The 26057-nt window shown below is 35.3% G+C and overlaps 1 protein-coding gene across 9 annotated transcripts in view; it reads right to left on the bottom strand.

The window, feature by feature from the left end:
- Positions 1 to 26057, bottom strand: part of UTRN (utrophin) — a 326938-nt gene that overhangs the window by 56591 nt on the left and 244290 nt on the right. For all 9 annotated transcript variants that reach the window (XM_085541440.1, XM_015858078.3, XM_015858082.3 and 6 more), the window contains 5 exons: positions 24522 to 24651; positions 14360 to 14628; positions 11920 to 12066; positions 10445 to 10523; positions 4229 to 4289 (listed from right to left, as the gene is read on the bottom strand). In XM_085541440.1, the coding sequence (XP_085397566.1) occupies positions 4229 to 4289; positions 10445 to 10523; positions 11920 to 12066; positions 14360 to 14628; positions 24522 to 24651 (686 nt within the window). The remainder of the gene's footprint in view (positions 1 to 4228; positions 4290 to 10444; positions 10524 to 11919; positions 12067 to 14359; positions 14629 to 24521; positions 24652 to 26057) is intronic.

Genomic DNA, 26057 nt, shown 5'->3' with positions numbered 1-26057 from the left:
GAATAAGAATACTCTGAATACTTCTGATTTACAGAAACCATGGTACTTTAGCCAGACAGCCCATAGCTTTGATTTTTTTATTTATGTATTTTTTTAAAAGTCCATTACAAAATACTGTTTTATGGTGAAAAAAAGAGTTGGCATAAGGCATTGCAAGGATAATGTATTTTAGAGGTTGGTGGAGCAATTTATATGCAGATATTTTGAAATCCCTCCAGAGAAAACATACTACTGTATTTCTCTAATAGAAAATGAAGACCAGTGTGGCAAACAGTAATTGAAGAAAATCTCAAAAACTGAAATTTGTACCACCGCTTTCTGCAAATTATATTTTATTCTTCCTTCTAAAGAAGATATTTCTTAATACGCCTAAGAATGGAATTACGGTTACAACTAGAGTAAGAAAAACGTTAAATTTCTCCGTTCCATTAACTCTCTTCTTCCCTGAACAGGCATAAAACAACCATCCAGACAGATTTCTTGAACAGCCTTGGGAAAAAAAAAAATCTAGATGCAGAAAGCATTTCATCCCTTTCCCACATAAAACCGAACATGATATGGGAGGTGATAAAATGCAATTTTTAAGACAATGATGCCAGCCCCTTTGCAGTGTGACAGAAGTAACCAGAATGACTATAGAGTTTGATATTGATCAATTTAATGATTACACCAAGAAACTGCTCTCCCCATTTAATGCTCTGCATGAGATTAAACTCACTGTGACCCTTTCTGCATTTTCCTTTTGTTTCTTTTGCACAGTACAAATATCTACTAAATTATGGCTTTGAAAGGAATACAACCAAAGCACACTTAAATTACAGTTAAATGAACAACAGTGAGAACTGCCAGGGTAATTATATTTTCTGTACATTCCTTTCAGTGACTTGTGTGTTCCTCAATGATTTCTAAAGATCATACATAGTGTCCCCTTTATTCTTCTCCTTCGCTTCAGGGTATTTTTATTGAAGGGCCATGTTATATAGGGCTGTTTTTTGCAGTTTTCCATTACAGCCCAATAATTTCTTATTTGTGCAATTCAACTAGCTATAAATGAAAAATAGTAGAAAATACTCCTTATTAGTTCTGAAAATTTTGCAAACCATCCTAAGAAAGATGCATTCAGTGGCATGTTTGCCAAACCATTCGTCCAAACTTGAGTTTCATTAGCAAGAATGGATTAGTAAGATCCATGCATGCTGTATCATTTTCCATACTACTTTTTAGTCTGATTCTCTTACAATGTATGAAAGACTAAGCTTTGTCTCAACATAATCCAGATTTTACAGATTTGTGTTTTCATTGATTGAATTCTGCTGCTACAGAGAAGACTCAGACTACAGAAATACAAAAACCTCTACCAACTGCCATTAAGAAAAAAAGTCAAATAAGGAGGCAAAAAGAACGAAATAAAATCACCTCAGCAGAAGCAAATCCAGTTGGGAAATCTGATTTGCAAAATAAAACAATTCAAGTGAGTAAGTTCAGTTAACTGAATACCTGCCGTTACACTGAGCACACACACCATAACAAACCCAATCTCGATGCATTATAATCCATCCAAGCAGAGGAGTCAATCCTTTCCAAAATGTCCCAAACTCAAACTGCTTCAGTATGAACTTATGGGTTAAAGGAGTTTGTATACTGCCATTCAAATCTTTCATGTGCACGTGATTAAATACAGCAAAGAGGCAGGCATACAGTGCGCTAATAAATGCTCTCCAACATTACACATTAACGTCCTCTTCCTGAAAGAGGCTTCTCTCCGTGCATGTAAATACAATTTAACATCAGGATCAAGAAACAAACAGAACAAAAGCTTCTCATCTGAAAATAGAGACATCTTGCATCCTTCTGACGTTCTCCTTACAGCTTCACATTCCTTGAAGGACTCCCTCCTGCCTCGTTAGCTGCAGTTCTCTATTTTTTTAGAACTTCTTTCTCTATATGCAATAAAACTGCAGAGTGCAGTACTTTTTAAAAGCATTCATCTCAACAGAGGTACCACTACATCATCATCTGCCATTGTGTCACTTCCTAAATATTTATCATTTCTATTTCAAGGACACTCACAAAAGAGCAGCAAAAATGAAATAAAGGTATGAATTTATGGTTGATTATGGTGATGCGTGGTCCTATCCAGAATTATAAAAATAAAATAAGCAAACCATCCTGATTTCAATTAGAATTTATTCGACATTCAAAAGGAATCTTTAAAAATTCTCAGTTCTCTGACAACAGTCATTGAATCATACTTTTATTCTCCTTGTCCTGCTGTTTTCCCTTCTAGCTCTCAAAATGAGGAACTGATACCTTTTAACAATATCCTTGAACATGAAACTTTTACCATAAAAAATTAAATATGACTGATCTCAAACAATATAAATTACTGAGATGCATACTAAATTTCCCTTCTGTTTCCAAGACATCATTACAAAGCAATAAAAAAGATTTTTGCATTTTTCTCAGTCTGTTCCTTCAGAATAAAGTAACAACCACCATTGCTGTCTTAAATTGTATTATCAAGATATTACTTCAGCAGCACATAAGATGCTGAAATCAGGGATGGGTTGCTGGAAAAGTTATCTTCAAGATATAGTAGTTAATTCTTCTTACTTCACTAATACCGTCCACAAAATAAACCAGTGGTCTCTTCTTCTGAGAAGACCTTGGCCATCAGCAATTTTGTCCTACATTTTCCCTTTGTCAAATGTCTTGTGCAACATCATTCAAAAAAATAAATTCTGAGAAATCCTATGTTTTGTTTTTCAGCACTAGCTGGCTTCCTTCACAAATTAAGATTGCATAAGGGTGCTTTTCTTCTTGTTTTGTATAGTCTGACAATTCAAAGTTTTCTTTGAATTGCTGCAGTAAGTGTGATCACTTTCACTGCATTGCTGCCCTAAGTTGGGAAGCATCTCCATCCAGTTTTTTTCAGTAGGGGATGTGGGAGAATCCTCTCTCCTCTAACATAATCAGAGCCTTTTGCCACCACTTGCAGAACTTGCAGAACTTGCAACCCATCTATAGAGCATTCAAGAATCTTTAGAGCAAGCTTTTCCTTTCTCCAGTTACCTACCACACATTCCTTAAACAAACAAACAAAACAAAACAAAAGCCCCTGTCTTCAGATCACAGTTTAAAAACAACTGTCATACCTCAAGAGCGATAGAAATAGGTTTGATCAACATAGATAAACAAAAAGATTTACCACCGCCTCTTTTTCAGAGCTCTCAAGAACTCATAAATTATTCGAAGCGCAAAATGTGGCTCTCAAATTTATGACAGAGAAGATATGCAATAGTATAAAGTCCTCACTGATGGTCTTTTAAGATGAATTATGTGCCAAACCAATTCAGTGTTATCTTACAGACTTAAATCTCAAACCAATAACATTTTAACAGAGATGCCAATCAACCTAAAACCAGCACCTCTGGGTCTCGCTTACTGCTCACTGTATCTTCTTAAATTTTCATCTACCTCTCTAGCAAAGAGCTATCTTTTTCTCAAAGCTGCAATCTTTGACCTTTAAAGCACAGGCAAGCAGTACATAAATAATTGCTTGTGGACTGAAAAAATCCAAAGCTTAGCTCTACTGCTTCCACTAGAACACATCAACATCACCGTTACTCCAAAACTAATTACTTTTTACTGTTTCCAAAACAAATAACTATTTTATTTGGTAGCTAAGATATTTCTACAGTTTTATATTTATATTAATGCTACATTTACACTAAGATTATGCTCCATAAATACTTCCTAAATGTTATGTACAACGACAGGAGGGTGATCAAAACATGTATTTCTGCAGGACTTTTGTGGAATATTATGTGCTTTATTAAAATTAGTTACCACCATTCTGCTAACACATTATGTGCATTTGTGCATTATGTAGCATTTTGCCACTATACTTTGAATCACACACATAAGGATTTCCTTAGTTTGAATACCAATACCATATTACAATGGAGTGTCTGTATTGTTTCTCATGTTTGAGAAGAGGTTTTGGTTAAGGTTTGTCACCGACTTTGTTTTGAGGTATTTTGAAATGATAGAGCATGCCAAACAACAAACATGAAAACATATAGTGTATGCAGTGTAACAACATAGAGAAAGACTTTTAATAACACTTCTAGTTACTACTTACCACCTATTTTTTCCCACCAGTTTATGGTCTTAAATTCCTTTTTTTTGCTTAAAGAAAGTTTACAAAGAAACAAGGCAAACTTACTTGATATAATAGGGCACTTTGTTATGTGAAACAGATCTCTGCCATGGAAACTGTACTGAGGCTGAGGAAATAAACAGAAGGTGATTATTAGAAACACCTGTCAAAAAATCCAACTATATTTATTTATTTTACAATTGAAACAGTTTCAATAAATTAAATGGGAACAACTATAATTTCCCAAATAATATTCAGTAATTAGAAAATCAGCTGGAGCGAATGACTCTAATCTATCAAGATGATTTTAGGCATCTACTTGATGCCAAGCTGGAAATAAAATAAATGTGGTGATTCTACTTCAAAGAAGGATAATAAATTCTGAACAAGCAAGCTATCCATCCAGAGAAATGGAGACAGTAGTTTTCCCACCTCCACAGAACTATCACCACCTTCAGTTATGAAAATAAATGCTTCCACAACTACACTAGTCAACAACAGAACAAAAAGGAGAAATATCAACTTTATTCCTAATTATAACAATTCCTTAGTTCCTATTTGCAACACAGATTAATATCGATTAATGCTTTACATTACAACAACAACGGCTTGAAAAGCTGTCTGCACTTCTTGCTGAATAGCAGGATTTCTGCAAGTCTAATAAGTCAAGAGGTATCATCGTAACACCAAGAAGCCTTCAGCCTACCATGTTGCAAAAAGCATAAGATCACACATGACACTACAATTCTACTTATTCCACTTATCTAAAGATAAAATAGGAAAAAGTGTTCAGGTCAATAGGACTCTCCTGATATATACATACCTTAGAAGTGGCCATATATGTTGAAGAACCTCAGGAACATACAAGGCCTGTTAGAAACTACCAGACTACTGCCTGTTTAATTAGGGTTTTACCATAGAAGAAACTCACTTCACTGAACGTGACATAGAAGTGAAGATTGAAAAGACATGTAGGTACAGCTGTTTATTGCAATGGGATGAATCTATACCCAACAACACACAAGTACTTTTAAAACAGAGTGCCTATTCCTAGGCACTAAGACCTCTGTTTAAAAACCTGTTATAACAAGATGCAGCTCTGACCCACTTTGGATCTTACGTAATTAAAGCTCTTGATTGATTTAATTTGCTGCAGAGATTACTTCTGAGTTCATCCCTCTTTGAATAATCCATTTGATAGCAACTCTTTCATCTCACATCCTTTAACAAGCAGCATAAGGACCAATAGGTTGGCAGAGAGGGACAGGCCTAACCCTCTTCCAAGCCAGCTGTTCCCTGAAGAATTTAATGATTGTGATCTCTTCCTGGACTGTGTAACATTTCATGGCTTATAGGTTAAGAAACATGAGGTTAACGTATAGAGAGACAGATTATCTGACAAGAATATTTTGGAAATGACTTGAGCTGAGTAGAAGCGTTATTTCACTGGAAAAATTAGAGGAAATGTCTATTACTATCTAATGATGAAAATAATGTTTGCAGTAAGGGGTAATTACTTGGTGAAGGAAAAACTTAGTAATGGCTAAATATATTTAACTATATATATAAACATACACATATAAATGTAAAATAACATTAACATATAATGTTTACATAAGAAATCATATATAAGGGATACTCAGAAAGTAATATCTTTGCTTTTAAGTAAATAAATAATTATTACATTGGCCCATAACATCAGAAGCATATGTTGGTAGTAAAGCAGTAGAAGCTGAAGCTTTCCATCAATATTCAATTTTATTATATATTAATATACGCAACATAGTACGTACAGTAATATCAATATGTAATATAACATACTAGAATATGTGTATATAAAATATGTATTATTCCCTAAGAAATATATAAATACAAAACAATATATATTATATGCAATATGTAATTATATGTAAATATGTGTCTTAATTTCAGCTGGAAAAGAGTTGTGTTTTGTTTTTTTTCACAGCATCTGGTATGATGCTATGCTTTGTTTTTAAGAGAAAAACCACTGTTTCCAGATGTTGCTGAGCAGTGCTTTACAGAGCCAAGGCTGCTGCAGTATTCTCAGCCCTTGTGAATAAGGACAGCTGACTTAAGCTGGCCAAAAGGATACTCCATACCATATGACATCACACGTAATTTTTGAAAAGGGTAGGAGTTCACAGAATCACAGGGACTGGAAGGGACCTCAAGAGTTAATTGAGTCTAACCCCTCTGCTAAAGCAGATTCCCTGCAGTACTTTGCACAGGTAGGCATCCAACAAGGCCTTGGATATACCCTCAGAAGAAGATTCCACAACCTCTCTGGGCTACCTGTTCCATTGCTCTGTTGCCCTTATTGTAAAGAATTTCTTCCTCATGTTAGTACAGAACTTCCTGTGTACAAGTTTAAGGCCACTGCTCCTTGTCCAATCACTGCATGCCAGTGAGAAGAACCTGGCCTCTCCATATGCCTTTCACCTCCATTTGGATATGTATAGAGAAACAATTAATCAGGTATCCTTCTGCAGCTCAGGGGTTAGCAGAGCAGACGGTGAGCAATTGCTTGTACATCACTTGTATGCATTAATATAAATATATATATTTGTAACAACTATTATCTTTTTTATCCCATCTTCCTTTTCTCTATCTTCATAAAACTCAGCTTTACCTTATCCCACTAATTCTATTTTGTTGGTTTTTTTATCCCCCAGATTCTCTCCCCCATCCCAGTGAGAAAGGGAAAAGTGAGCAAACAACTGTGTGGTTAAACCAAACAATATATAATGCTGAAAACAAAAAACAAATAAACCAAACAGGTAGGTGACAGAGGCCATTGGATTTACAGTTTCATTTTTTAATGCTGCACTTTGGCACCTATGACAAGTCAGGCATTACTACACTAATTATGACAGCTAACCAGGAGAAAATCTGGCCACAGGTAGTATACATTTGGATTTATGTGCTATGACTGACCATAGATATTCTGCGGTGACACAGATATGGACTAAACAACCCAATAAATTTATCTACTTATTATAATGGATCGAGTCATACTTTATTTGGGAACAACTTTTCTAAAAGCACTGCCAGTTTTCCGTACTTGCACAGACCTTTGCAAAATGAAATTTCCATTTTGTTCTAAAATCAGTCTCTCGATGAAAAGTGAACAAAGTAGTTATCGATTCTGGCACTCGCTATCAGGGCTGCAGATATTAGTTAAAGGCTGAACACCACTCAGATACTTTGAGCAGGACACAGAAAGCCCACACCATTTGTTAGGGAACACAGAGCCAGTGCTGTGCTCTGTGTACATTTATGCATTCTTCTAAGAAAGAGTATACAAAACAAAACAGAGAGGAGTGGATCTTAGAACATAAGTGAAATTGTAGAAAAAATAAGTTAGCTTTTAAAGGACTGAGACAACAGCACAGTGTTTGGGTTTGTTGTTTGTTTCGCTGAGGATAACATACTATGAGACTTCTTCGCCTATTAAGGACACGTAAAATGTATGGATCATTAGCTTACAGTGAGCTTCCTACCATGTCAAAAACACTGAAAAGAGAAGCAATTGCATTCTGCATAGAACTGATGAGATTATAAATTGTAATAAATATTAGCTTCCTAATATTGCTCAGTCTCTTACTTCATGGCATTTCAGAAGTGCCAAATCTCACATCATTCATCATTTAAAAATATCCCCGTGCCCTTTCTTAGTGGTTATCTGGATAAATTCTCAAATTTAGTCTTCCAAGAAGTCCAGCAGCAGTACTAAGCAGTAGTGGGCATAGTATGTAGCGAAACATTACTATCCACAGCTAGTGAAATTGGAGGATGAAGGGAATGGAGTCTGATGAACAGGCAGAAGCAGGTGTTTTGCTAGCACAATTTATTGATTAAATGGCAACTGGGAGCCAGTCAGTTGAAAATCATGTGAAGGAAAGCTATGGACTCTTGTTGAGGCTTGCAAGAAGAGTACCAGGTAGGTAATGTACATAAAAGAGCTGCTACTCAGATCAGAACAGATTAAAACCTGCTTTTCATTCAAAAATGAAAGTTTGTATGAGACACATGCATTGCATCATAATCTTAGCTTTAGAAGTTTGAGGTTATTTTATCCTAACTGCAGCCCTACTTCCTTCTTATAAGTAGAAGTCATTTATGGTTGCTAAGAAGGTTTGAAAAATTTGATTTAGAACACGCACTACTTCAAACTGCCAGGATAAACCCTTCATTTTTCAGGATTTAATGATTTTTTTATTGCTTTCCTTTTAAAGTTACTATCTCTGACTTTCATTTAACAGACTTCATACGAAGTTTTAAGTATTAAGTTCTGTTAACTGTTCAAGCTCTTGAAAGAGAATTAAGACTTACCTGTTCTTTACAGGGAAGGGGTTGTGTGATTGTTTTGTTCAATTTAACAAATACTTTACATGGATAACTGCATACTGTTTGGTTTTGCAGGACACTCCTACTTATCTGTAGCTTTTTGCAGTACCTCACAACTTGCATTTTAGAAATTTTCCCTTCTTTACTTTTGTATGTAGTGTAAACACTGTGTCCACTTAAGTAGAGAGAAGATGTCCTAAGCATGGCTGAAGCATGCTGATAAAGCTCTGCATAGTCTCCTTGGACATCATACTACAAAAGTTTAATCCAGCAACAAAGCCATTTTCTGAAATTTCAAGACTCTCTTGCCCCCAGCTCCCACTGCAGTTTACTGCTAATAGTCCTGTGAATGTGATTATTTGTTATAGCACGCTAGAAGCCAAATGAGGACAACAATCCAAGCCAAAGCAAACAAAATAAGCAACCTTGCATGGCAGCCTTCCTTGTTTTTCATGTAGGCTCTTTCACTACTTCTTTTTTTATTTCCCTTTCTCTTTAGATCAGTCAACTACACTTTTTCACTGATCAAGACAAAGAGAGCTGAACAGCCCTAACAGCTACAAAGGACTGAAGTAACCATTTAGAGTAGGGAAAAATACTTCTTCTTTGTGTTGCCTCCTAATTGGTTTAAATTACACAAACTAGAATAACTAATCTCCCAGATGGCAAGTCTGGTACCTTTCTATTTAGATTCTTTTTAGCAAATCTTGATGTTGGTGCACTGTCCAGGTCAAGGTTACAAGACCTGGGAGCTCTACAAAACCCAACATGGCTACACGCCATGCTATATTTCTAATGAGGTTTACATAGGAAACAAACAAACAAACAAAAAAAATAAATAAAAAGCAGACAAAAATAAACAAAAAAATCTGTTATGTTCTGTCATTTTTAAAAAGAAAAAAGTAACCCAAAGAATCTTAATTTTGCCCAACAGCTGCAATCTTTTTAAACACTAAAACTTGCTTACCATGTTGTTTACTGAGAAACTAAATATCAGTTTAAAATAAGAACACTGTTGTCATATACCTCAAGATGAAATCAAGATTTATTTGATGTTTTCTATTATATTAACTATTTAACTATACAGTCACATACTTGAAAATTTCTGGGACAGAGCTGCTCATTTTTACGTTAATTTCTTGCAACTCTTGCAACAATTTTATTATACAAACCCTCAGTTAAAAAGCAGAAAGCTACTTGGATTAGCATTTGTAATGTTAACTTTGATGATGGTAGATAGGCTAGAAGGTCAGAAAACTGAGGATCTTGACATCACAACACATCTACCTATTAAAAATATATCAGACCAGAGACTATGGGAGCAAAACATCTTATTTTGCCTTCTATTAGCAGTGCTAGGAGATTCTATGCTTACATCTCTTTTTTTTTTTTTAATAGAAGATTCACAGATATCTGTCTCAAGAAGAAGTGATTCAGGTTTGCAACCTGCAGCCCCCTTTAATTGAACTTCTAGGGGTTTATGACATGAAGCACCTAATAGCACACAATCCAAGCAGTACTTCCCTTGTGTCATCCCAGCAATCATGGAACCAAAGCCAAAGACCGAGGTAGCATGGAATGGCCAGATGTGGTTAGGAACACAAAGAATGTGTAGCGACAGGTCAGACCTTGTAGCAAACAAAGGACAGAGAAGAAAGCAAAGAAAGATGCAGTCATAACTCAGCAAGGTACTGCAGCAACCCCCAAGGACAGCACACCAGTATGTCAGCATGGCTGCAAAGATGAAACACCCCTGGATATAAACAGAGTGGCACTTAATAAGGTGGAATAGGAGATTCCTGTCCTTCAGGTCAGAGGGAACCCTGGAGGGCAGTCAGTAATGGGCAAACAGTTTTTGAGAAAGTCTTCTGTGCAGTCATACATTAAACATATCAATTAATTCAAAGAACTTACTGGACAAAAAGTGCTGTGATGCAGGTCCAAAATCACGGTGTGCTTCTTGCAGCTGTTTAAGGCGATCCTCTACAGACACCTGAGCATAAATATGTATGTACAAAATTTACTTTGTAACATGAGAGTCATGGCAATAACAACTCTGGTATGCACTCATTTTCAGTTAAATAAATTTAAGATGCTGTCATGCAATAGCACTTACTTGCTACCAGGTATTCAATGCTACATTCCTATTTAATTTTATATTTACTTAATGAAAGTGCCTTTCAAAGACTGCAGTCTTTTTTTTTTTTTTTTTTATGAATACTGCAGATCAATAATGACTGAAAGTATATTCACGTAGCTATAGCTGACCACTGAAGTTTCTGACTGCTTCTCCAGCCCTTCTGTTGTCTGTACATCTGTAGTCAGCAGGACCCTGTTTTGCTGTATTGATCTCACAATACCTTTCCAACACAGAACCAATCTGGCTGATGATTCCCTCCCAGTTTACTAACTGAAACTGCACAAGTGCATCCAGCAGCAATTTAGTTGCTTATTTAAATCAAGTTGAGGGGAAAAAAAAGAACTGTCAAATTATATTAGGAAAGGAAAGTTCATACATAACATGTATGAGTTTCTATCTCTCAGGGGAGGGAAGATTCAGAAGCTCAGAAGCCAGTCCCTGGGTTAAAGAACTTCTGTTCTACTGCTCTCAGACAGGGAGGTAACACCCTCCCCCCATCTCTTTCTCCTTTCTTTCAGATACTTCATATTACCCTTTGGAGCCAGGCAAATAAATAAATAGCAGAAGACTGACAATAATTATTTACTACAAATAAATAAATAAACAAATAAATAATGATCAGAAAGAACAAAGATTGCTAAATGATATTTAACTAATATAAGAAACTTCATTAAATTATTCAGTGCAAGACTGCACTAGTTTGAATTGTAATCAGGCACATTGATTTACATTTCTCGGACCATTTAATCAATGAAAATCGTAACGAAACAATATGAATATCTCACAGAATATCCTCTTCTGTTTTATACTGATAAATGTGGAATAGCCTACATCTTGTCATAACTTTACTAATACTTATATTATGCTAAGCAAAAACTCCCTTCAAAAAACTTAACCATCAAAACCAGACAAAGCAGCTTTCTCATGAGCTGGAAGCGCAATATAAATATTCACACACTTTCAGTAACAATGATTTATGCAGTAAAAAGGCTGCTATGACATGGTAAAAACTATAATAATGGTCTAGTCGCCAGAGATTAATGTAGTTTCTTGAGTGAGTAAACAGTCTGAAAGGAATAGTTGTTGGTCAAGCCACAGAAGAAAAGGAAACTCCTCTTGTTGCTTTTGTACCACTCAAACAACATCTTAAAGAGAGTAATAACAAATAAAGAATAATAATGCATCTTTTAAGAGAACAGAAAAAGGTGATGAGCATCCCCACAGCTACTACACACATTCTGAAGAATACCTGCAAAAGTTTCCACCGCATATTGAGATCATCTAATTGACGAGACATCTTTAATGACGGATAAAGGTCGAGTGGAGACAACTGACTGGACAAATCATTCACTGTTTTAACTTTCAAGTTGATGGGAGCAATTTCTTCTCTAAAAGCCTAAAAAAGTAACAGGCCAACATTTATGCTCAATGGACATCTGAGCAGCAAGGAAAAAAACTGCAATAAACTGATCACAGTGCTGACTTGCCCAATAAAGCATCTTATGCTAAACAACTGTACGCAACTCTAGAACACTCCAGCAAAGGAAGTTCATTTATTTCAACATTCATTGCTTACTTCTTTAGAGAGAAGTAAAAACTAAACTGCATGAAATTTACCCAAGTGCCCACATTCAAATTCCACCCCTAAAAAGAGTACTGTGATTCCAATGAGGTGATTAATGATGCCATATGGCTTTAGAAGCTTTCTTTTCAAATAGAAATAGACTATAACAGAGCATGAGCTTTAGAAATACAGTCACTGTCAAGAGCTCTTAAGAAAAAATGTATTCAGGAACTACAGTTTTCCAGTACGGAGCAGCTAACAAACATTCAATTGAAAAACTATTATTGAATTAGCAAAGCATGAAGGAATGTACCTTCTCAACAAACAAAGGACTACAATGTTTTACCTGATTATAACTGTACAGCAAAACTATTACCATGACTAAAAAAAAAGAAAAAAAGGTTTATTGAATCGAACGGAACTAAATACACCATTAAGACAAAATTGATGCAAGCTTTATTTACAGTTGAAAAGCTGCATCAAATTTCTTTCTTACTGTGAGTAGTTAATTGTTCACTCCTATAAATGGCTTGGCTAAACATCATGAAACAAGTCAAAAATAACTGGAAAGAAAGATTCTTTGGACAATTCAATTATTAACTTCCCTTGAAAACCTCTCTTATCAGGTCCAGAAAAAGAAGGCACCTACTGGCAAAGAATTGCTTGGAACCTGGACATCATGCCTCTATTACTTTAGAAGATGTTTCATTTTTTAAACAGCTATGTATATCTAAAGGACTTTTGCTTTACTTTTCTCTACAGAATAATCCATTGAGATACAACAAATCACTTCTTAACAGGAGATTAAAGAACTATTCAGCAGCAATAGCTTTGGTATCTACACTAAAATATAAGAAAAGAAGATGCACTATTCTTCTCAAATCAGATACACTGTGGATGTAAATGTGTGATGTTACTGCCTCTGTGTCAAGATTTTAGGTTCCATTAAACCTGAAGGTAGCAAAAAATTTCGGAGAATGAGGATACTTCCACTGATAAGTACGAAATTAACACAGGGCTACATTACTTCACAGAAGTCCACAGGCTGCTGTATAAATAAAGAGCAGTTCTGAGTGAACATCTCACAAGCAAATTCTCTTCCTTCTTCCAGTACCAGCTACTGATACGAAAGTCATGGATTGTCAAGTATATCAGGATCCTCTTTTTCAAATTCCTTCTTGATCTTGAAAACTGAAAAGGTGTGTTTGTGAAACAGAAGTTTCCCTGATATAGCATCATATTGCTGCTATTATATTGATTTTCTTAAAAAAGCATACCCAGCATGTTCTAGAATCAGGCATTTACCAAAGAATCCTGATGATCAGAGGCAGTTTTCTTGGATAATGTTATTACTTTTTTTTTTTTTTTTTTTTTTTTTTTTGAGGTGCTCTGCATTACTGGGTCCCTACATAACCCATGCATTTAAGCAAAGGGCAACTACTATCCACCAAGAGCAGCAACACTGGAATGCTGAGCCCTGTATACACAGCCTGGAATCTTCATTGCAAGAATTGTTATGCTCGTGAGAATGTTCCACTGTAATGTTTGTTTTTCCCTTTAAAGTAATCCTTAAGAAAAGTCAAGCCAAAACAAAAGCAAATTTCTGCTCACAGAAGCTAAAATAGACAATGCACATGAAGTCTGTGAAAGCTGAGGAGCAGAAATCAAAAAATGTTTGTGTATATATATATACATACATACATATCTTCATATGACAAAAGGAGCTCTTAAAGTTCTTCTAAGAAGGTAGCTATATGTGATTGTTACATCTGTTACATCTGCCAGGGTAACTGACTCAGCTTGCTGATACACAGCAAGTGTTTAGGCAAAGGTCCAAAAATAACCATGGCCTAATTGTGGGTTAGACAGTACTTCTAGGCAAAAAAATCCTAGAGTACATTTTTCATTTAATGTTGTTTTTCATACAATTCTGTTGCTTGCAAATCATTACTTGCTTGACAGTAAGTGACAGAGTATTGGATTTTCCTTGTAACCTCAAATCTAGTCTTTAAAGAGCAGTTTACATTGTATATGAGTTTAAATACATAGAGTATACAATATTTCACATCATGGTAGAATGGAGGAACATAATAGGCTGAATATTCCGCAGGAATTCCACACTTACTGTAGTTTTCTCAATATGATCTGGTAATGAATCTATGAGCAAGTCTCCCACAGGTTTCCAGCCATTCCTCACATTTTCAGCCTCCTTCAAGTCAGCATCGAGGTCATCCATTGCACACTGCAAGTCTTTCAGTTTTTCTAATGCTTTGTCTACTTGCTTCTGCCAGATACTGGCACTGGCATTTAGGTTCTCCCATTTCTCTTTTACCTCTGATGACTGCTTACGCATAGCTTTGGCAATCCTCATGGCTTTCTCCTCAGGGGTCAACTCTGCAGAGACAAAGAAAAGCTATGTTGTTTATTTCTTCTCTTATTCATGCCCAGTTTGAGTGCCTCTAGGAGGGATGCTCAAGAAGGTCCGTAAGTCTGCAGTTAATTGATAATTTATTTCAGCAGGTACAAAGTAGAAGAAAGTCCACTTTTCCATAACTGAAATAAACTTGTATCATTCTTAATGACAAAATAAAGCTTGATAAGATGATAGGAAACTATCCCTGACTACCATGTATTAGAATATCGGCAAAGCAAAGTGAGCTAAAAACTAAGTTGCCAGTTAAGAAAAAAATTATCACCAAAAACAACCAAAGCAGAGTAAAAGACAAGGATTAACAAGAACAAACAACCTAAAAAAGATGGAGATAAATCTTGGTTGTAGGTTATGGAATGCATTATTTCAAACAACCGAGAGGCTTTTGAAGAGAGCAGAGCTGAGAGGAACAAAACACATTTTGAGTATTCAAGATATCGCAGTGACTTGCTGAGCGTCATAAGCAATTAATCAAGAGCACCGCTCATGTGTATTTTTGTATTTTGCATGCAAAGGTATAGGCTAGCCAGGCTTGTGGATACTGCAATGGCAAAATGGTGTTTCAGAAGCAGAATGTGTCTTTTTGTCAAGACAAAATCCTGTATCATTTAACTAGATACTGTCTCATGACAATTATTGGAGGAGATGGTTCAACATATATATACATATATAAATATATATATATACACACACACACCTGTAGGAAGATTAAGGCATCTTTATATATGCAGCTCCAAAGTACAGAGGCACAGCAATAAACCACACTTAGCAAAACAAGTAGAATAAAGATGTAGACCAATAACAGACTGTGATAAATTGTACCCTGTCTCCTGAATTCCTGCAGCTCACAGTAGAATACGCTACATTGTAGGACAATATAGATCTGGGATGATCTTTATCCCAACATTTGCAAGAGATTTTAAGAAAAGGAATAAAGCTTATATTCTAAACAAACAAACCTTTTCAGATAAAAGTCGCCGTTTCAGGAAAAAATAAATAAAAGCTATCAATTGCTTACTTAAAGATACCAAAGAAGTTATCACTTGCAGTCTCTTTACAATTATTAACAGTTATATTTCATTGATGAATTAATGACAATCAACTAAAACCCAGCGACAAAGGTGCTGTGCATAATTGAAGACAAGCCTCTGTGCAAGCCTCAGAGGCAAGCTGTAACTAGCAGCAATGTTGAGTATCATCAGATGGACAATCAGGCCCCAACAGAGGAAGCTTCAGGACCTTAAATGAGAACTAAGGAAGCACCTGAAGATGGAACACTACAGAATGAAAGGAAATACTGAACTTTGTTGAAAAAATGGAAGAAATGTGCAGACCCAGTGGAGGAGTCTCCTTGGTTCGCACTTCACAACCGTGAATAAACAGGGACATTATGCCAAGAAATCAGATAAAGCACAAGTTGCACATCTGCAAAGCTGTCACAGAATCATAGAATCATAAGGTTGGAAAGGACCTACAAGATCATCTAGTCCAACCTCCCTTTACCATACCTACAGAAAACCACTTAACCATATCTCCTAGCTTCTTATCCAGATGCCTATTGAACACTGCCAGGGACGGTGACTCCACCAGCTCCCTGAGTAGGGGAAGCTTTTGGTTGGGTATGATCGTTCTGACACAGCAGAATCAACAACTATTTCTCATTCCGGCAGAATCAGTAAGTAAAATAAACATAATGTATAGCTACAAATGAAAATCAAAGAGGAGAACAATGGCCTGATGTTACTTGGCTGACCAGCTACTCATAACAAACCAGTCATACATACTCTGGGAAGGAAAAAGATTCCAGTCTGATCAGGGTGATTTAAGTGTCCCAACAGAACTGAAAACAAATACTTCAGTAGAGCATTCATCAAATCAGTGCCACTGTGCAACAGAATCTGCCACCAATTTTATTTGAAAAATATTAATTGCTTGCAAGACTGCTTTATCTTTGGAATGCTCCAAAAAGACATTTGCTGGAGTAATAAAGCCAAAAACACATTTTTACGAGCTATAAAGCCATTCAGCTTCTGTTCAGTTAAGAGAGAAATACATCTTGCAATACTTCATCTTTTCATCATAAAAACCCAACTTATTAACAGGCAGCACATTACGTATTTCAAGCAGGGAGCACATTCTTCAAGATACTGGTTGCAAAGAACAAAACTGTAAACGTGGTCTCATAAAAGATGTTTTAACAGAAGGAATTTTCTTCTATGAGTTTTAAATTTATTTCATCAATCTGTCATTACACAAACTGGCAGAAAAACACACTTTCTTTATGTTGTGAAAAAATGCTACATGTTACTTGCAGCTCTTTTGTCCCTCCTTAATATAAAGTCTTCCAAATTAGCAGCTTTTTGTTTGTTTTTTCCTTTCTCTTTTCTTACTTCTTACATTATCTCCACTTCAGCAGCTTCCCAGAAGCAAGGAAAGCCTATATTCTTCTGTTTATGAGGGAAGGAGGACAGTAGCTGAACATGAGCAAGAAACAAATGCTTCTGTAGTGAAAAAAACCTTGATTTTAATGAGCACTTCTTTGTCACAAGAGCTGTTTCAAGGCAGTGCATGCCTTGGATAGAAAACTTCCAAGTCTAGAAGTAAAAATTCCTTACATACTTGCATATAAAAAGAATACTTACATATGAAAGTTCTCAGTGAGGAAAGCTGCTCTTGTTTAAGAATTTATTTTAGACTTGGTAAGCTATTCTGATTATGGCAGTTTTGTTTCTGAACAACTCTGCTTGAGCTAGCAACCTCTTTCTGTCTTGACAGAGTTACATAATTACTTCTGGGATATTTTCTGCTTTATTTTACTATTGAACATTCTTCTCTTCCTTGATTCAATCAATCTTTTCAGCAAAACAATGGCTAAAGCTGTACTGCAATCATTACAAACAACTTCAGAGCATGTGAACACACACAATGGCACATGGTCAAGCTAGTTAGCCAAGAGCACCGTTCTAGCTGTCTGACAAAGATTTTATCATCACTTCAGTGAAAGCATTCACTGGGTTTCTAAAAATCTGGACCAAAAACTTAGTTCTGATCTAACAGGAAGTTCAAAGAACAAACTGCAAGTGGTTAATGTGGAAATGCAGCAATTAGTCGGACTAAAAATGAGGCATGTCACCTTTTCTCTTCTAGTTCAAATAATTATTGCATATATAATTAAAAGAAATAATAATAAAAAAAAGCACTCCTTTTTGTCTTAGTCTATTTAGGTTTTATTCTATCAAAACAGAAAGTTCTTCAAAGCAGATAAACAGTCAAACAGAGTGAATGAGAAAAGTCTGCAAAATAAAAGACAAATTAGCGTTCGCCTCCAGAAGACAGAGTCCCAAAACCAAAGAAAATGAATACACAGCGCTGCTAACTTCATATATGGAATAATTTTGGAGAGGGACTGGATTATTTATCTCCAGACAGAAATGTAAGAATAATACAGGCAGATACACAAAACAGTTATTAGTGGTTCTTCATATTTCCCAATGGGGGGTGGGGGGAGGCAGGGGAAGAAACAAGAAGATGTATGAAACAAAGAGAAAATAACTTTCAGTTGAGAGATAATTAAGTTATCCCGCTCCGTCTATCTCAGGAAAACTAAAGATTACAGTACTGCTGAGCACTATGCATTTATGCAGCATAACCAGTGTAATTTATCAGTATAATCAAAACTCAATGCTTCCCAGAAAAACTAGGCACCATTTTTATTAAATACTGTGATCTAAAGCACTGTGGAAGCCTAAAGATTGTGCTGCTGAAGGAATACAAAGCAGGTATGGAAAAGATTTTAGTTTACACCTGCCACAAAACCTGAAAAAAAGATACTAGAATTGTTACAGCATCAGGAATCTATTACATCTTCTTCCAATTTCTGCTGAAGGGAGAGTACTAACAGAGAAAAGGATATCATCACTGAGTCCCATTTACTCTAGGTAAGCAAAGATGTAGTTTTGTTTCCTTCCACAGCACTGTAGCTGCAGATTACCAAGTTAAGAAAAACAACAAAACCAAACCACACACACACACAAAAAAAAAAACAAACAACCAAATCAAACTAAAGACAATTCAGACAAGGCAATAGACAGTTCTGACCCTTGACATCCATTTGTAAGCTACATTGCAATTGTAGAGAGAGATCTCTTACAGACTAAGCTTTGATGATAGCTGTCTTTAAAACAAAGCAGCATTCTAAGAACACAGCTTCTGCCTGAGAAGCATCCTGTATTTCAGATAAAATTGGGCACAGCACAGCACGTAACAGTGCTTACATCCTGAGGTTAAAAATAAGAAAATAATATATTTTTTAAAAACAATAGTACAATTAACTACTAATTAACCACTATGGCCTTAGTCTTTTGTCAGTATTCAGCTGTTAAGAAATCAATCTTTAATTCCCCTCAGGTTTCATTCCACACCACTCAGAAAAATCAAAACTACTTCCTTGAATTTTTAATAATGTGACTTCAAGCAGGCTACTGTTTAGATGCTGCAAAGACCAACTTTAAAGCTCCATTTAGGTAACCTTAACTGGAAGGATAACAGAGATCTATCTGAAAAGAGGGATGAATATTTTTATCACCATGAGATCTTCTCATGGGTAGATGCATGTTTCAAATGCAGTTTGAGCATCAGCTAAAACACAGGTTGCAATGCTGAAAACAGCGTAAACAGTGTAAGTAGCCTTTGGGCAGGAGCCCATTGACCTCCAGTGCCCATGTGCTCTTAATTCTTCTGTAATGCTCAAGCTTTCAATCCTCAGCACATCTGGGTAGGAGAGAATAAAAGCATATTCCAGTAGTGTGTGATAGGTATGTCCAGTAGTTTGGAATAGAATTCCTGCCAACTCTGTACAGTAAAATAACTATTTATTAGGTCTTTCTTACTAAGAGCAAATATAATGGCAAAGAATTTATCTGAACTTGTTCAGTAGTAAGAAGGGAAGACATTTGACTTTTATGTCTGAAAACAGGAGAGTATCTTATGTGGCTGCATGTTTAAAGTACCCACACATAATTCACTGATATATTTCTCTTATAACACAGATGTGGTGTATCGGGTTTTCTAAGCTTTCAATTAAAAGAAGGTAACAGCACGAAACTATGAAACTATGAAACTATGAAACAGACAGAACATACTTGATTTTAAATGACGTGTTTATCATGTGACCTTTGATACAGGGGAAAAGAAAAAAAAAAAAAAAAAAAAAAAAGCTTTCAAAGCAAGGAATCTGATTGCCATAACAAAACTATTACAATAAAGCAGATTCCTGGAAACATTCTCAATTGCAGTGGGAATCACTAACCTGCTAAGATGTTAATTTGTGTAAATTAACTAATTTTTTGTAGTAAATAAATAAATAAATAAATATCTCCACTCCCTCATATTACAGCAGTGGAATTTTAAGAACAGAATATCAGAGAAGCTCTATCATTGATCTGTATAACCCTAGGGGCAGAAAATACTAATTCTTCCATCCTTTGTGCAATCCATGTCCAGTAACCTTAATAAACATCCATCTCTAACTCTGCCATAGATCTACAACTATGCAAAAAGTTTATCATAATTACAAATTCTTAGAGTTCTCCTACACAATGGCAACAAAGCTAAAAATGCAAGTATTTCTGATTTCCTTATCCTGAGCACTTATAAAATTCAGCAGGCAGCTTGGTGGATTTTGTCAATCAGCTCCATTCAGATCCTGAAGTTAAAAGGATCAAGTTTGATATTTATTTATTTATTTATTTATTGTAACATTGCATCCCTAAGGAAATACGGAAAAACAAAATGAGAATAAAAGGTGATAAAGAATGATGAGTGATAAAATGAACTTCTAAGGAAGTTTCCTGGAAGCTCAAGAATTGTGTTTGACTCTGCCAATTACTGTACTGCATGGTACAACTGAATGCTGACATGGCAGGTATAAGGGCAACACAACAGAGAAGAAATCAAAGCTAGCTCATATCCTGATTTTACATTCTTGTGATAAAGCTGAAATTAACAAAGTCATAGTCAATATCAAATTAAAAAGGAACCTATAACAGATACTCTGTTGTGATGTAACAATGGATGTATTCAAATTTATCTTGTTTAATCAAGGACAAAACCAATTCCTGTAAGTTTTCTCCTACATCTCTCACCCCTTGTCCTTGCAATGCTGCTTTCCCTGGCATGAAAAGTTCTAGGGGGCAACAAGAGACTTGAGAAAGCAATTCAGAATTGGCACGTAAATGCATCAGTCAGAGAACTCCCTGTTGCCAGTCCTCTCCCAGTCAGGAATCATGAACAATTTCAATTCCTACAGCAAGCATGCAAGGACAGAAGCAACAACCCATGGAAAGCAGTACCTCAGCTGCTAATACATACTTTATATATATAAAATTTGAATGAGAGCAGAAGTTGCACATAAATTACAATAAGATTCACAAGCAGGTAATGAGAATCCTCTCCAAAAGGACATGATGTGCTGTCAGAACTGTAATGCTCAGTAATCCAATATTCTGTTGATGAAAACATCTGTGCAAATCTCCCCAGAGAAGCCTCTGTACAAACAAGCAAATTTTTACTTGGGCATCAGAACAAGGAAAAAGAAGTGCTAGAAACAACACAGGCTCTCACTCTGTCACTGAAATTGAGGTCACTAATTGCAAATGAGCCTGTGTGTGCTGTGCGTTTTTGTGCTCTTTAAATTTAGGAGAGTTTCAAATTTAAGACTTTAGTTAACTGAAACCATCGTTACCATTTCTATTTCAAAATAAAAAACCCTCTCAGATACTGTTGATGACTTCCTGCCTAGGTGGAATTACTCCTTTACCTAACAGCCCAAATACAAATTAGGTGAAGTCAGACAACTAATACAAAGACTGAATTAGATTATGATTCAGCTTTCTTTTGTAGCGTGTATTTATAAAGGAATAGAGAAAGCTTCAAAGATGATGAGTGAGAAGAAAAGATACGATAGAGTTTATTTTTAAATATTATGAATATCTGTAAAAGATGTTCTCAGAAGGTAATTTTTTTTTCAATTATATTTTGATTGTATTGTGTATTTCAAGGGGATGTGAAAAGGTTACTCAAATTATCTTAATTTATTATAAAGTACAGAAGAGTCTCAAATCACACCACGGCAGAATCACGTGGCAAGACTTTAGTGCTACTGTGAAAAACCGGAGACTGAAATAATCATGGGATAACTAGCCCAATGTACCCCAAATTCTTACACAAGGAGCAAGAAGGCATTTGCATTGTCCTTTCCTTTATGTAACCTGAGGGGCTGAATATTTTACAACCTCTATGGATTAGCTAACCCTGCACCTCAACAATTCGGTTGTTTCTTTTTGTTTGTTTTTTGTTGTTGTTGTTGTTGTTTTAAGTAAATTCAAGAAATAGTGATTTTCCAATAAATGCTATTACTATGAATTCCCTCCAAAAGTAATGTTTTTGCTATTTCTAGTACAGCTTACAATCCAAAACCATGCTCTTCACCTTTAGCAATGTTAAGTGTACTTCACTGATGTTAATGAGCAAACTTTAATGTATTGCAGAGAACACGACTGAGAGGTTGACTGACAATAAAACCTGAAACATTTTAAAAGCAAACAATCTTGTACTCAAATCTCTCACTAAATATCATTGTTCAGAAGAAACACTGCACGTCTCTGGATTCGTTCAAGTTTAGCAGAGATTTCTGGAGATGGGTGATATTATATATCTTTTGATATATTAGAGTTCAGAGCAGAAGATTCAAAGATACATTTTGGCCTGAAAGCCTATTAATTACAGAAATACTGCTCTGTATGTGGTTTCAGTGTCCAGGAGCTGGGAAGGAAGGGGTCAAGCTGAGCATAGGAAAGCAGAAAGGAAAGGTCTTCTTTTAATGTTTGTCTATTTGTTTCCTATTACTGACTCACTAATTAAATCTTTATTTTAAGTGTCTATAAATAGTTTATTTTCACCAAGTCTGCTTTAGCCATAGCAGTAGCTTTCAATGGATTGATCTCCATCTTGACCCATAAACTTTCTCATCTGTGTTCTGCCTATTTTTTTCCTTCTCCCAGTTGAGACACAGGAGTGAGTGAGCATTGGGGTGCATACTCAGCTGGTAGCCAGCACTGGCCCACTCTACACTCTGAAAAAGAATATGTATGGAACTAAAGGACAAGGAAAGAAGTTCAAACCATACCTACAAAGCTTCCCAACCCAACTGAGTTTAAGATATGATTAACAGACACAAGGTGCTCACACATCATTTACAGACCATCTGCTTGGTTGTGGTCATTACTGCTATGCAGTTTACCACGGCCATCAACTTTCCTGCTATTCTGTTATCACTGCCATCTGTAGCTTACAGGAGTTTAAATAATAACAGTAATAGCTTTAAAATTACTTTAAATGGTGCATATCATCTGAAGTTTGTTTTTTCACTTTCATTCAGCACTAATACCAATGATATCAGCCCCTGCTAGAGAAAGAACATTTGACACTGGTAACATTTAGTGCATGTCATCATTTCAATTAGGTATTTCAAAGGCTTCTGAGACAAAAGTCTGTCAATTCATACTTTCTCAACAGAATGAGCAAATATAGAAAAGAGCTTTTCCTATTTCCTGACTCTGAAGTTGGTTGTTTTTCAAAACAAGGAAAACGTTAGAGATGCAATATATCAAACAAGATTGTGAGTAAACTTAGAAAGACAAGCAGAATGCTTCCAAGGATTTCAAAAACCAAAGAGTAAAACACAGCACAGCAGCTAACTTAAATCACAGAGAAAAAATGGCTCTAATTGCCAATATTCAAACTTCCACACAAAGCTGAATCAGGGAATAGAAAATCATAAGAAATTTTGCACAGAAGTTACTCTGTCAATGCAGGAAAGATTATTTGTTTCCAGTGAACAAACCTGAAACGTTTGTTGTACAGATTCAATTATGTATTGGAAGAAAATTCAACTCCTTACAGAAGCTACAAGCCATAGTTACAGAAGTAGCTACAACTTTATAAAATATATAGAAAAGTAAATTATTCACATTCTACTGCAACTGAAATCTTTGTAAATGACTACTGGCTTTTTCCAATATAAACTCTTAAATAACTAAAAGAAATAAGATTTTATTATAAAGTGGCTAATGTATTAAAAAGATTTCTGACAATTATACTTTGATCATAGCATATTTTCTCTATAATTACAGAGATATTTGGTACATTTTTCATAATTTGGGGATTATGGGCCTAATAGGGAAAAATTACTACTTTCTTGATGGTCTCTGATACAGACAATTATCTTGGCAAATATTAAGTAAATATCATTTCTAGGAGAGATGTGTTTCATTCCTTAGCAATAATTCATCAAAAGATTTGAATCTTTATAACTCTGTAATGATTGCCTTCCTAAAGCTGACCTGTTTTACTTCTAATGAGATACAATTAGAACACATTCTAATGAGAATGTATTCACAGAATACATTCATTTCCGTTTGTGGGGTAAGATTTTGTAATAATTATGTAAAAATACTCATTCTTTATTTGCTACTCTGACTATACTCAAGGTGTACACAATAATGTGTACAAAAAAGAGAAAAGAAATGAACAGAACTGATGATGTGTTTAAAATCAAAAACCAGAAAAGGAAATGCAAAAGATTTTTCTTCTTCCATTAAAAGCTTGAATAATTCCAACCAAAGCCATTCAGTAATAGTTCAAGAATAAATCATTGGGAAAAAAAAATAAATAGAAAGTCGTTTGGAAAACTCTGAAGCATAATCAAGTAATTGCAATAGAAAATACATACTAGGAACAAGTAGGTCCTTTTTCTTATCATCTGACTATTCCCAATGGGAAGATAGTATTCTCTGACCTGTTTTCGAATGTGCACTCCTTCTTGGTTCCTCGGGCCCCTCAATTGGCTGGTCAGCAAGGAAAATTCGTGCTTGGTCCACAGCACTGAGAATGGTTTGCTCTTTATCCTTCAGTTCACGTCGCAGAGCCTTTCGCAAAGAGAAGGAAGAATGTCATTTGTAATTTGATCTTATAAACAACAGACAGTAGACCATTTTCCCTTATTTCACATCCGAGTGGACTTGTGTAGCGATTCAGACTGCAAGATTAAATGTAAATTTTATGAAATAGAAATGAAAAGAAATGAATTAAGGTTAGAAAGGTTATTATTACAGAATTAACTTGAATAAGTGAATACAAGAAAGATAATAATGGTAGATCTTTAAAACACTTGTCTAACGGGAACTGAAATCATTACACTGAACTTTAAACAAAACTGATCAAAGGTTTTATTGATATTAATATGATTGCTAGTATGTAGTAGATTACTACAATTTTTTATTTTTTTTTTTTGTGGAATAAAAAAAACTGTATCTACTGAAAGTTGTGAAAATTTCACAGCTTCTACTGCAAAACGACTTCCTTAGAAAACACTACTTTTCTGTCTCCTATTAACAACGTTCTTAAAACCTGAACAATATTCAACCACAAGCTTTATGATGAGAATATATTCTGAAAACAAACTTCTCAAATTAGCTCAGATACTTTAATCTTTATATACAGAAACAATTAAATCTTATATAAAGGGGGAAAAAAGCAACTTTGCAATGCTTCCACGATAATAGAAATGAATTTCATGATGTTTTGTTCTTTAGTGATTACGACCTTTTTAAAGGGTTAATTGTAACCATCCTTTTACAAAAGAGTAGTCAGATATGTTTCCTATAAAACATTTCCCTTTACTCCTTTTTTTAAAGTATAAATCAATCTCAACTAGAAAGAAATTGCTTTGTATGATTTATTTGTACTACTTTCTATCAACCAAAAAATATTATTTAAATATTAATTTAATGTTCCGCTTAATATCTTCCAATATTTTTTAAAATCTGATTAGGAAATCAATGGTCATTTTGCTGTCACAATCTGCTCAGTTCTCTCCTGAACTAAATAAAGTAAGCTGGTGTTCATAACAAGACAAATGCTTCAGACATCAGGAAATAGTTTATAGTGTAAAATATGCGCAGACAGAAAAAAAGGCTTCTTTTCTCCAAACCCCTCCACGTGGTGGAAGTGTTGAAGTTACTTTCCTGTCCAGGGTAAAGGATGAAGATACTTCTGGATGGCTGAAGTCACTTAGGCTCTCCTGTCTAGAAAACCTGAACTATCACTAAATTCTTATTTTCCTGCAGATTCCTTGCAAAAGCTCTTCTTACGTAATTGTTTTTCATTGTTGTTCAAAAATAAAAGGACTCCTCTGAGGTTAACCTTCTCAGAAGCATTGTTAAAAACTTCAGGGGGACAACAGAACATCAAATTTAACTTCCTCATTAAAAAGCAAATGTCTAGAGGATGAAAAGCTCTGCATGGATCCAGCAATACCAGCCACAAAGGCTAT

Source organism: Coturnix japonica, chromosome 3 (assembly GCF_054131305.1).
Source record: "Coturnix japonica strain WE chromosome 3, WE-NBRP24, whole genome shotgun sequence".
NCBI classification, from domain to species: domain Eukaryota; kingdom Metazoa; phylum Chordata; class Aves; order Galliformes; family Phasianidae; genus Coturnix; species Coturnix japonica.
This window is presented reverse-complemented; position numbering and strand designations above follow the sequence as displayed.